This window comes from Meles meles, chromosome 18, assembly GCF_922984935.1.
Source record: "Meles meles chromosome 18, mMelMel3.1 paternal haplotype, whole genome shotgun sequence".
NCBI lineage: Eukaryota > Metazoa > Chordata > Mammalia > Carnivora > Mustelidae > Meles > Meles meles.
This window is the reverse complement of record NC_060083.1, coordinates 45,560,435-45,572,202: the sequence shown is the minus strand read 5'-3', so window position 1 is coordinate 45,572,202 and position 11,768 is coordinate 45,560,435. Positions and strand designations below refer to the sequence as shown.

At 59.6% G+C, this 11,768-nt stretch overlaps 2 protein-coding genes across 3 annotated transcripts; one reads left to right on the top strand and one right to left on the bottom strand.

Moving 5' to 3' along the window:
- The first annotated feature begins 411 nt into the window (after window positions 1-411).
- On the top strand, window positions 412-3,857 carry TMEM101 (transmembrane protein 101). The gene is made up of 4 exons (XM_045985936.1): window positions 412-577; window positions 880-1,060; window positions 1,905-2,051; window positions 2,838-3,857. Exons 1-4 carry the CDS (start codon window positions 441-443, stop codon window positions 3,144-3,146), a joined length of 774 nt encoding a protein of 257 aa, XP_045841892.1. The 5' UTR covers window positions 412-440; the 3' UTR covers window positions 3,147-3,857.
- On the bottom strand, window positions 3,830-9,066 carry NAGS (N-acetylglutamate synthase). 2 transcript variants are annotated; one of them, XM_045985934.1, is made up of 7 exons: window positions 8,486-9,060; window positions 7,619-7,893; window positions 7,295-7,508; window positions 6,862-7,042; window positions 6,343-6,514; window positions 6,062-6,244; window positions 3,830-5,450 (listed from the first exon to the last, which is right to left on the bottom strand). In XM_045985934.1, exons 1-7 carry the CDS (start codon window positions 8,909-8,911, stop codon window positions 5,297-5,299), a joined length of 1,605 nt encoding a protein of 534 aa, XP_045841890.1. In that variant the 5' UTR covers window positions 8,912-9,060; the 3' UTR covers window positions 3,830-5,296. The 2 variants fall into 2 exon arrangements, with proteins under 2 accessions (XP_045841890.1, XP_045841891.1); XM_045985935.1 differs by lacking the exon at window positions 6,062-6,244 and having other exon boundaries at window positions 8,486-9,066.
- Window positions 9,067-11,768: the final 2,702 nt, after the last annotated feature.

The following is an 11,768-nucleotide window of genomic DNA, read 5'->3' as shown; positions in this document are numbered from 1 at the left end:
AGCGGCTCAACCCACTGAGCCACCCAGGCGCCCCAATAAATAAAATCTTGAAAAAAAAAAAAAAAGTGCAGGCGATATGCCCCAAGTCCGTTAGGGTTGGAGTTAGGATTGGAGCCCAGGTTTAGCAGCAAAGACCAGTTAGCCCACGGCGCTGATATCCTGAACCCACTGTTCCTTCCTCTAGTCTAGTTTTCAATTTTGCAGCCACGAGGAGGGGTCTTTAAGCCTCAGAGCAGGGAGAAAGGCTAAACTCCGCAGCTGGAAGATATCCTTCTGTCCGGAACTAGAGAACGAGAGCATTATTTCCCGTCGGAAGGGGGAAAATGCTGCCCTCACCCCCCCGCCCCCGCCGCCTCGCGAGATCCCGGAAGTTGCGTGTCGCATCCCGGCACCGGCCTCCCCGTCGGGGTTGACGCCGCAGCGGACTGCCCTTCCCCAAGATGGCGTCGAAGATGGGTTCGCGACGGTGGATGCTGCAGCTGATTATGCAGCTGGGTTCGGTGTTGCTCACACGCTGCCCATTCTGGGGGTGCTTCAGCCAGCTCATGCTGTACGCTGAGAGGGCCGAGGCGCGCCGGTGAGCGGACCCACGCGGCAGCCGAGCGCGGTGGGGTGGCGGTACGGCCCGTCCCAAGAACGGGGGTGCAGTTAGGTGGGGAAGAAGTTGGGACCCTTGGGCTGGGGAAGAATTGGGATCTCGGGCATGTTAGGGGCCCTGGTCTGGGTCAAGGTGGGCATCGAGCGTAGTGCAGGGGTCCTGGCGGTGAGAAGGGCCTCCAGTTCAGGGGCGCAGGGGAGCTTGTGGGAACTCAGGGGGTCGTAAGGCTCTTCTCCCGCTTCATTCTGTCCTCGTTGCTTCTTCCCCTCTCCGGCTCGCAGGAAGCCCGACATCCCAGTGCCCTACTTGTACTTCGACTTGGGGGCGGCCGTGCTGTGTGCCAGCTTCATGTCCTTTGGAGTGAAGCGGCGCTGGTTCGCGCTGGGGGCCGCCCTCCAGCTGGCCATTAGCACCTACGCCGCCTACATCGGGGGCTACGTCCACTACGGGGACTGGCTGAAGGTGAGCACCTCGGCCCAAGGCGGCACTTCGCTAGGGGGCTGGGGAGCCCGAGGCCAGTGCCCAGTGACCCCCGGGGCAGCTGGGTAATGCATGGTGCTAGCCAGGTGCATAGTGTGAAGCCTGGGAAGGCAGAACCCCTAGGCTTGTGGAGATTGTTACAGACTGCAAGGATGAAAGACCCTCAGATACAACAGGAGACTGCCTTTCAGGGCATGAAAACTAAGGTGCAAAGATGAGAAACAGACTTTGCCAAAGTTACACCACAGTTAGCATTGCAGGTGAGACCAGAACCCTTTATGCCATTAGTCAGTAATGTCAGAGTATAGGGCAAAAGGGACCTTGGAGAGTACTGGTTCCAGCCATCTGATGTCATGAAATCTAATTAATTTAGGGCGGCATGTAAATCTGAAGTGCCAGAACCTATACCAGGCGCTGCAGGGGTGTCGATAATCCTGGACAAAGGCAGGGACTGTCAGTCCAGTGGGGGTGGCCGATGTGTGAACAACTGCGGGACAGTGGGATCCCTGTTTTTTAATGGGATAGACTATACTCTATAGCAGAAAGAACATTAGCATTCGAGTCTGTACTCGAAGAGGGGGCAACTCTTGGTATCTGGACACTTTCTGTAGGACCTTGGACAATTTTAGTAATCCCCTGGGCCTCAGTTTCCACTTCTGATAAAAAGAGTTCTATCTCTGCTGCACCTACCCACCACACTTGGAAACGGTAAGAGTGTTCATCGGACGGAAGGGGATGTATAGAGATGGGCAGTTCTGTGCTCTAGACAGCCAGGAGAAAGGTGGTGGCTGCAGTTCCTGACTGGGGTCCCCTCGCCTCGGTCCAGGTCCGGATGTACTCGCGCACAGTTGCTATCATCGGCGGCTTTCTTGTGTTGGCCAGCGGCGCTGGGGAGCTGTACCGCCGGAAGCCCCGCAGCCGCTCCCTCCAGTCCACCGGCCAGGTGTTCCTGGGCATCTACCTCATCTGCGTGGTAGGTTGGGGGCTTGCTGGTAGGTTGGCTGGAAGTGCTTGCCTGGAAGTGAGGCAGAACCCAGGGAGGTGGGCAGAATAAGGCCTTGCATATATAGTTCCTGATGGTCTGCCTCCTGGGCACTGCCCCAGCCAGCTGTTGGGCCCAGGGACCATTCAAGTGCCTGAGACCTGGCTGAGAGTCCCTTCTTCCAGCATTATTGCCACCAGGGAGAGAAGAGGTTGGATTGACTGTCCAGTCCCAAGCCTGAGAGTGAGGAGAACAAGGTGGACTGGTCCTCTCGTGGCTTTAGCCCACAGAGGACTGGGAGAGGGGGAAAGGAGAGGTTTGGTGGGGTTCAGACCCCAGATGGGGCTATGTTGCTTAGAGTCAGTGGGGGTTGCCTGGGGTAGTGAGTTATGGTACTCCCTAGTGGACGACCTAGGGGGAGCCAGTGTGGCTGGGGACCTGGACAGGCTCCAGGTCACTTGGCTTCGTCTTGGTTCCTGGGCACCATATCCCATGTGCAGAGCTCTGTACTCAGAGGTGAGAGCCCCAGTCTGGCAGCAGAGACACGCTTCTGCCCTCCTGAGCCCCGAAGGTGAGGAAAGACAGGCCCTAACCTCAGGAGCTCCCTAGCCTGTGTGGGGGGAAATGCAGGCCTTCCTTTTAGAGAGCCCCAGGTCTGAGCCGGGAGTCAGGGGCCCCCCTGGTAGAGACTGGCTTGCAGGTGGCATCTCAGGGCCAGCCGTCCCCAGACAGGCTCCTCAGCCTGCAGGAGAGACTTAGAGGATGGTGTGTCTTTAGGCCTACTCGCTGCAGCACAGCAAGGAGGACCGGCTGGCCTATCTGAACCATCTCCCGGGAGGGGAGCTGATGATCCAGCTCTTCTTCGTGCTGTACGGCGTCCTGGCCCTGGCCTTCCTGTCGGGCTACTACGTGACCCTGGCTGCCCAGATCCTGGCCATTCTGCTGCCCCCAGTCATGCTGCTCATTGATGGCAATGTCGCCTATTGGCACAACACACGGCGTGTTGAGTTCTGGAACCAGATGAAGCTCCTTGGCGAGAGTGTGGGCATCTTTGGGGCTGCCGTCATCCTGGCCACCGACGGCTGAGTGGCACAGCGAGAGGCCGAGATGGGCGCAGCAAGCCGCCGAGGGCCACCCTGCCTTCCTACTTGCCGGCCCAGTTGTTTCTTTCTGCTTTCCACTCTGTTGGTTTGGTTCTTTGCTGTGTGTGTATGTGTTGGTAAGAGGCAGGTCTCTTCCCTGGTACCTGGGCTCAGCCCTGGGTGGGTGGGGGTCCTGCTCACGATGCCTTACAGGGCTTTTTCCTGTTTGGTAGTGGGAGACCTGAGGCCACCTGCTCCCTGGGTGTCCTGTCTCAGAAAAGGGAGTAAGGCAGGGCTTGGGTGGGGGTACTGGGAATGGAAGACAGAGGAAGGAAGACCATGAACCAGAAGTGAGCAAATGTGAAAAATTCCTTTTTGAACCTGGCCAAGTGCAGCTAGGCTCTACAGTGCTTTCTGGAGCCTGAGACTGAGTGTGTGTGTTGACACGTGGTCGGGACTGGGAGGAGCCAGGGGCCAGGTGCCGCCGAAGTCACGTGAGTTCTCAGGGCGTGCTGGGGGCCGAAACAGCACTAGCTGTTGCCCCACCTTGAAAGCAGAGCAGGCCCCTGTCCGGGGTGTGCGGGGGTAGGGCAGGCAGCGGCCAGCTTCCTGCCTCCTGCCTGCTGTTTCCAACTCTATGGTTGGCCTGGTTGGGGTGAGTGCCCTCCCAAAGACCAGACCACACAGTCCTCCAAAAATAAACATTTTATATAGACATTTGGCTTTGCTTCTCTGTTCTCCCCGCAGGGCACGTTGCCATTGGCTGGGATTGATCTTGGGTTTCTTGAGAGACTGCATCTGGTAAAGCCCCACTTTGGTTCCCCCGTGATCTCTGCCCTGTTCTGAGGGTTCCCACAGGCCTTTGGCCGTCTAGTCCAGATCCTCCCTGTATTCTGCCTTTGATCCATCGCCTCGGTCCCTGTGTCGTAGCTTGTCTTTGCCTCCCCCTTTATCCTCCTGGTTTCTTTTGAAGAAATCTTTGGGGAGGGCAGCTGGCGGGGGGGGGGCAGAGGGCTAGCGTTAAGTGTCCACTCTGAGGATTTTACATCTTACAGATGGGGGAAATGGAAGCTCAGAGAAGACGAGCAGCTTCCCTCAAGCCACAGAGCGAATGCAGCCACAGCTGGATTCCAGGTCGGGCCTGTCTTAATGCCCACACACGGCTGTGCCCTCCGTCACCCCTCTTCTGAGGGAAGTCAGAAGCTGCTCCTGCGGTTTGGTTCTGTCATGGCCCTGCTGTGCCACGATGGTCCTCTCCCTGCTTGTCCATGCACCTCCTGATTGAAAGTAGCCTGGCGACCAGCATGGGGGCCTGGCACATCGTGGGGGTCAAAAATGCAGAATGAGACCTCTGGCTTTGGACTCCTGCTGGCTGAGGTGTTCTCAGCAGATGGAGACAGCCTCCAGTGGGGCCTAGGAGAAAACATCCAAGTCTGGGCCTTGCTTGGAAAGAGCTGGGGGGGCTGTTGGTCTGGTCTGTGGGATGGAGGGGAGCCCCACTGGGGGCTGCTGACATCCAGGTGAGGGAGACGGTGACAGCATTCATCTTGGAGGCACTCCATCTCATTTAGCTCCTCTCTTCCCTCCGGGAGCCCCCTGGTTCTCCAGCCCTCAAGATCTTGCTCCCAGAGGGTCGCTGCTCATTTCCTTTCAAGTGTGAGCTGACTCTCAGACAAGTATTTGTGTTTTAATCAAGGCCTCCTGAAAAGTTGTAAGACCCAAAGGAATTAAAGTAAGTGGTGGAATATCAAGCAAACGGGGGTGATATTTCAGATAAGGGAGCCTCAAAACAGCACAGAGGCCACAGAGACTGGCCCACCTTTAAGGTTAGCCCTGAGGAGAGCTCTGGAAGGCAAACCGGCAGGCCCCGACCCTAGCTTCCCAAATCTCTACACTGAAAATTGAAGGCCATCTGGTTATAGTTATGGAGCCACTGGTGAGGGTAGGGGGTTGTCTTGGACACACCCTTCTTCCTGGGCTTGTCCTCTCTTGGGCGCCCCCCTCTGGGCAGAGTAGAGTAGGAGCTGGTTCCTTCTCTGCAGATCACTTAGCCATCAAGCCTGGTCTAGCCTGCGGCTGCCTGGGATCATCTCTAGCAGGCATGACTTTGGTTCACCCTGGTTGTCCTAGGGCCTGCAGGGCGGGCAGCGAGGGTCAGCTGCCTGGGTCAGAAGCTGGCTTGCAGAAGGAGTCCGGCAGCCCCTTGGCATGGTTGACCAGCTCATAAGAGTCCCGGATATCGGCCAGGCCAAACCAGAAGAAGATCCACTGCTTGTTGGAGAAGCTGCCATCACTGTGTTTGAAGTACCTGGTGGGGGGAAGGAGGCAGCTTTTAGGGCAAGCTTTTAGGCATGCCATCTACATGCTAGGCACCCTGCTGTTAACTGGTGTCATCCTTACAGCAGCCGCCAAGAGCCTGGTGGTGTGGTATGCTCTTTTCACAGAGAAGTAGCTAAGGCGGGGAGAACCTAGTTGACCTGCCAGAGTCCCAAAGCTAGGAAGATTAGACAGGATGTCCTTTGCTCTGTGCCTCCAGGGGAGGGGTTCTTGTCCACCTCTCGGTCTCCACACAGCTGGGTGAGGGGATAGTTGCAGAAGGAAAGAGAAAGGAGAGACCGTTATGCTGGAGATGCAGTGGGCCTGAGGTCAGGGCTTGGCCACTAGGCCTGGAATAGAGCCTGGAGGGTCAGGACTCTTCTGAGGACTCTGGAGAGTCAGGGAGTGTCTTCAAGGAATCCACTGCAGTGGGACAGAGAGTGTTTAAGTGTGCTCTGCTTCTGGGGAAATCTCAGATTCCGTGTGTGGTCTGCTCCTTGAGGAATGTGGGGTCACACGGAGTGGAGCGTTTTCCTTGGGGGAAGCCCGGCCTTCGGGGGGCGTGGCTGTGGAGAGCTGGGCGGGGCGGGGGGCGGGACCTACCAGGGATTGATGGGGTTGGTGACGCGGGAACGCCAGAAAAGCGTCTGCAGGTCCCGCCGCAGGCACTCCCAGAGCATCTGGCCCGAGCCTTGGCCCTGGCGGCTGGAGCTCACCACAAACTTGTCTAGATATGGGGTGCCCCCCAGTACGGGCTCCGTGGTCAGAATGGCGGCCGTGTTGTACCTGGCGCAGCAGGGGAGAGGCAGGCTGGGACCTCTCTTAGGCTCCAAGCTGCCCAGCTCTGTCCCTCGGTCCCTGTCCTCTGGGGCCCGCAGGCTCACCCCTCAGAAACGTAGACAGAGTGCAGCCGCGGGCGCAGCGAGGCCAAGTAGTCGTCCCGGAGCTTCTTGCCGAAGCTGGCGTTGACCAGGTTCACCAGGCGGCCCTGGTCCAGGCTGTCCAGGCTGCGCACCCGCAGCATCCGCTCGGCGTTCTTGAACAGGGTCCCGGACCCTGGGGGTGGTGCGGAGCACGAGGGGTTAGTTTAGCCCGAGAGCCAGGGCCCAACCGCTCCTGCCTGTGCTCTGCCTGGCCGGCGGAGGGGGGTGGGGGTGTCCGGGTACGGCAGGGGCCGGTGGGACAGTGGCCCTCTCGGGAAGTTCTCCACACTGAAGCGATTTCTGCGGTCAGCAGAGATACGTGCAGGACTTTCACGCGGGGAGAAGATCTCTCCTGGCAGTTTGTCCCTCAACTTCGGTCCCTTGTGGAGTCCCACCTCCTTCCCCTAGACCCGCCTGCCTCCCCGAAACCCTGTCTCGCCTGGTCTCCGCCTCCGCCCCGCCCCCCGGCGCGGCCCGCACCCTTGTTGCTGAAGAGCTCGGTGAGCAGCGTGGCGGCGGCGGTGATGACGGCCGAGGAGTGGTGCGGCAGGCGGCTGAGCACGTCCACGATGAGCCGCATCTGCTGCCGTTCCTTGGTGCTCACCCACTCGGCGTTGCTCACCACGTCCAGGTCGGCCGGCAGGTTCACGTTACTCAGGACCTGCGTCCAGGCCCAGGGGGTGAGCCTCTGGCCCGCAGCCGGCCGCGGACTGCGCCCCTAACCCCCACGGACCCCTTTACCCTCGCACCCTCCCGGAGTCCTCGGCTGGGGAGGGTTCGGATCTGGGCACCAAGCCATTCCCGACCCACCCGGCTTGACTCTGCGGCCCGTCGGGGAGGCGAGCAGGGAGCCCAAGAGGGACTCAGCCGGGACCGGGGTCCCGCGAGCGGCGCCCGAACGGAGGGGATACACCTTCTGACTGCTGTCGCGCAGGCCTCCTGTGTTATTGAGGAAGATGATTTTGGTGGGCTGTAGCGCCTTGGCCAGAGCCGCGGTCACCTCCAGAGAGTCGAGGAGCACGGAGCGGCGCGCTGTCGTCTCCCCGATGGGGCACAGTATGGGGATGCTGCCGGACTCCAGGCACCACTGTAGCAGGTCGGTCTCCACGGAGACGACGCCGCCGTAGCTGTGGGGCCAGACGCGGTGCTCAAGAGGGCCCCCTCCAGGCCTGCGGGGCTGGGGCGGGCGGCCGGGCGAGGTCTAAGGACGCCGGGCGCACGCGGGGCCCGCACTAACCTGGCGTGAGGGGCGGGCTCAGCCGCGCCCAGCACCGAGCCGCCGCCGAAAAAAGGCACGGCAGTGGCAGCGTTGTGCCGCAGCTCATCCACCAGCACCTTGCAGTTCTGGGCCAGCTGTGCCTTGGCCTCCCAGAAGGAAAGGCAGCCGGAGGGCGCCGTGGGAGCGGGCAGCCCTAGGACAACCAGGGGCTTCATGTCCATGCGCTGCAGGAATGCCAGGGCAAAGGCCAAGCTGGATACGGCACTGCTGCACTTGAGTACCTCCTCGTCCACCTGTGGGGGAGGGAGCGTTCAGAAGGGGCAACACTGACCCTGACTCCGGCAGCCTGACACCGCCTCCCCCCCACCCCCAGCCCTGTCGGTGCCCCCTGCCCTGCCCTGCCCAGGAGCAGTCAGGCCCCATTCCTGGCTACCGGCGCCCACCTGCTCCGCCCTTTGCCCCGTTGGGTCTTGCCATCCCCTTATCTCGCATTGGTGTTCCTCCCTCTGTGCCTCCCTGCGACCTTGGACTCTATGAGTTCTTGGGGGGAGGGGTAACCCAGGCGGCTCCTGTCCAAGTTCCCCACTTGCCATCTGAACCCTTAAACGCGCCCACAGTGTGTGTGTGTGTCGTGGGGAGACTTTTCCAGCGCATCACACTTGAGGGATTAGGGTCCCCCAGTCTCCTCGCCTGGGCTGGGCGTGAGACTATGGGAGCAGCGCGCAGCTTCACCCGGCCCCGGGCACTCGTCCGGGCGCCGTCTCACCCCTTCGCGCTTCCGCTGTGCAGAGTCCGCAACGGGTCGCGTCATGCCTGGCGACACGTCGCCGGACAGCCCCCATCCATCCCCTCGCTGTGGCACGGCCGGCGCCGGACTCCGCTCACCTCGATGACTGCGAAGGGCTTGTCGGCGGAGTGGTAGCAGGTCTGGAACTGCGTGAGCCAGTGGCGCGCCTCCCCGGGGCTGGCTCCGCACTGGTTCAGAAAAGCCTGGATGTCCCGCTGCACCAGCGAGCGGCCGGCCGGGGACCCCGGGGGGTCGGGAGGGGCCGGGGGCGCCGGGGGCGGCGTCCACTCCTGCTCTTCCGCTGCAGGCGAGCGGAGGTCGTCCTGGGCGCCCTCGGGCCCTTCTCGTGCGGGCTGGGCCGGCGCCCAGGCGGTGCTGAGCCGGCGACCCGGGCTGGCGCCCCTGGCCGCCCGCCGTCGTGCGCTGCCGCTCAATCTCCGGGCGCCTCCAGGGCCTCGGGGACCGCGCAGTCTTCCTCCCGCAGAGGTGGCCCATAGGGCCCAGGCCAACCGCGCCGTCGCCATGACAACCAGACTGGCTGGTCCCCCCACGAGTGCGCTTGTGTCCACAGCTCCCGGCCCTGGGGGGCTCTTAACCTGCTGCAAGGCCGGGCTGGACCAGCCGGGGTGGGGAGCGGACTGGGGCGCAGAGTCTTATCTGGGTGCATTTGAGGAGGGTCAGGCCATGGGTCAGAGGGCGGGGCCACCAGTATCCCCCGCCCCTGGCGGGGGAGGGGGAAACGGAACCCACTAGCGCGGGTCACGCGGCAGCGATAAGGGGTGGCGAGGTGTCTTTCATCTGCTGCCAAGGCCGGTTCCAGGAAGGGCTTAGGAGACCCAGGGTGGCTTTGGCGGTCTGCGGGGTTCTGGATGATTAAATGGGAGTGTGAGGAGGGCAAGAGGGGAGAGCAAGTGGCCGTGGGGGACTGAGGGAGGAGACTGCAAGGAGAGGTGGGGAGGAGTGGAAGGAGGGTGCAGGTGTGCCAGCTCTGCTGAGGGCGCGGGTGCCTCTGTCCTGTCATCTGAGGTCAAAGAAGATTGGAGTCAGGAGATTACCAGGGTTTGCCAGTGGGTACCACTTGGAAGAATTTTGTCGTATTCTTAAATCACCCCGTCTTATTTATTTATTAAAGATTTTATTTATTTATTTGATAGAGATCAGTAGGCAGAGAGGCAGGCAGAGAGAGATGGAGAAGCAGGCTCCTTGCCGGGCTCGATCCCATGACCCTGAGATCACGACCTGAGCCGAAGGCAGAGGCCTAACCCACTGAGCCACCCAGGTGCCCCCCTTCTTATTTATTTTATTTTACTTTTTTATTTTTATTTTATTTCATTACCGTGTTTGAAACCAGGCCATCAGCTATATGCTTGTGACTGTAAGCACTTGGAGGCCCCCTTCGGTGTTCTTTCTCCTTCTTTTCCCAAACATAGGCCTTTTCCACCAAGACCAGCGTTCAGATCCGATGGGAAAGGGAACCGAAAGGGAAGTCACCCCTTATTAGTATGAAATTTTTTATTTTATTTTTTTAAGATTTTATTTATTTGACAGAGATCACAAGTAAGCAGAGAGGCAGGCGGGGAGGTGGGGGGAAGCAGGCTCCCCTGCTGAGCAGAGAGCCTGATGCGGGGCTCAATGCCAGGACCCCCGGATCATGACCTGAGCCGAAGGCAGACGCCTTAACCCACTGAGCCACTCAGGTGCCCCATATGATACTTTTTAAATTTAAAATTTATCCCTGTCAAGATTATAACTAGAAAACCAGTATCCCTTGCTATCATCAGAAGAAAGCCTTAAGAACAAAGCCAGAACGAAGAAATGTATCCAATTCCAGCTGGCTACTGTTGCCTGCTCTCTTGGTAACACAGAAGGCCAGCAAGTGCCCAGGGTCAGAAGCACCCTGCAGCCTGGGAGGCTTTCTGCTGACATGTGGAATGCCAGGCACTGTGCAAAAGCATTTCACATATAATAATTCATTTCATCCTCACAATGACGCCAGGATGGGTATTCTTATTCTGCCCACTTTATAGATGAGGAAATCAAGGCACAGAACAATGGGAGGGCTGAGGTCATCCCGCTCATCAACAGTGGGGCTGTTCTTCAAAGCAAAGCAATTCTGCTCCAGCTGCATGCTCTTTTTTTTTTTTTTAAAGATTTTATTTATTTGACAGACAGAGATCACAAGTAGGCAGAGGGGCAGGCAGAGAGAGAGAGGAGGAAGCAGGCTCCCCACAGAGCAGAGAGCCCGATGTGGGGCTCGATCCCAGGACCCTGGGATCATGACCTGAGCCGAAGGCAGAGGCTTTAACCCACTGAGCCACCCAGGCGCCCCCAGCTGCATGCTCTTAAACAAGATTTGAAAAGGATCTGAAAACTTTCACAGGATGTGATTCACTGTGACTTGATACTGTATCCGCCTGCTGCCAGAAGCACCCCCCACACTATCCGTTGTACACATCCCGCGCTCCCGTACTGTACCGGGTGCTGGGGCCCCACACGCCGTCCTTGTAGAGGAGGAAAGCAAGTGTGGAGGAGCAGTGACTTGGCCAAGGTCACACTGCTGTTCGTGTCATTGCCAGATGCTAGGCATCCTGAGTTCTCACTACTGCTCTCTTCTGCCTTCTCTGCAGTTCTGTGCTCCCTGTGCTGGGGGACTCTGGGGGCTCTGCCTGAATGGCCAGTGGTGGCCTGAGCTGCTTCTCTCCTGAGTATCTCAGAGGTGCTGGGGGAACACGCCCACCCTGTCCCAGGATCCCCCGCCAACACCCTCATGCCTGCACGCACACGTGCGCACACACAGCACACGCAGGCACCATCCTGGGCAGGAGACTCCTGGCAGGGGGAGGGGGGAGCTGACCTTTGTGACCTTGTCCAATGACTTTTCCATTTTCCTACTTAGAAATCCTGGGTTCCCTTTGAGAGCGAAGCATGGAACGTCTGTACCCCCTACTCTGTGGGGGCACCTCTAGGGCCTTCTGTCTCTTCGCAATTTGCTCCTGCCCACCCCCTACTTCCCTGCACTTCCCAGAATCCACCAGAGGAGGTGGTCCTAGCTCCTGGGGGGGCTAATCATTTTCCAAGCCCCCCAGCAGCGCTTCCACCCTCCCTGGCCCTGTCCCACTCAGGATTCCTCCTTTCCTGTCTCTCCGTCCCAGCTCTGGCCTCCCTTCACTCCTCTCCCAAATGTGTGCCTCTTCCCCCCTCCTCCCAACTCAGGGCCTCTGTGAGGGCAGGGCTGACTTCTCCCTTCAGCCAGGAGCTCCCTGAGGGCAGGGTGGATGTCTCCCTCCGACCAGGGGCCCACCCATTTCAGTAGCCAACAGCTCAGCCCCATTTCCGGTGGGCTGGTGGGGCAGACAGGGGCTGGGCAACTGCTTCCCACTG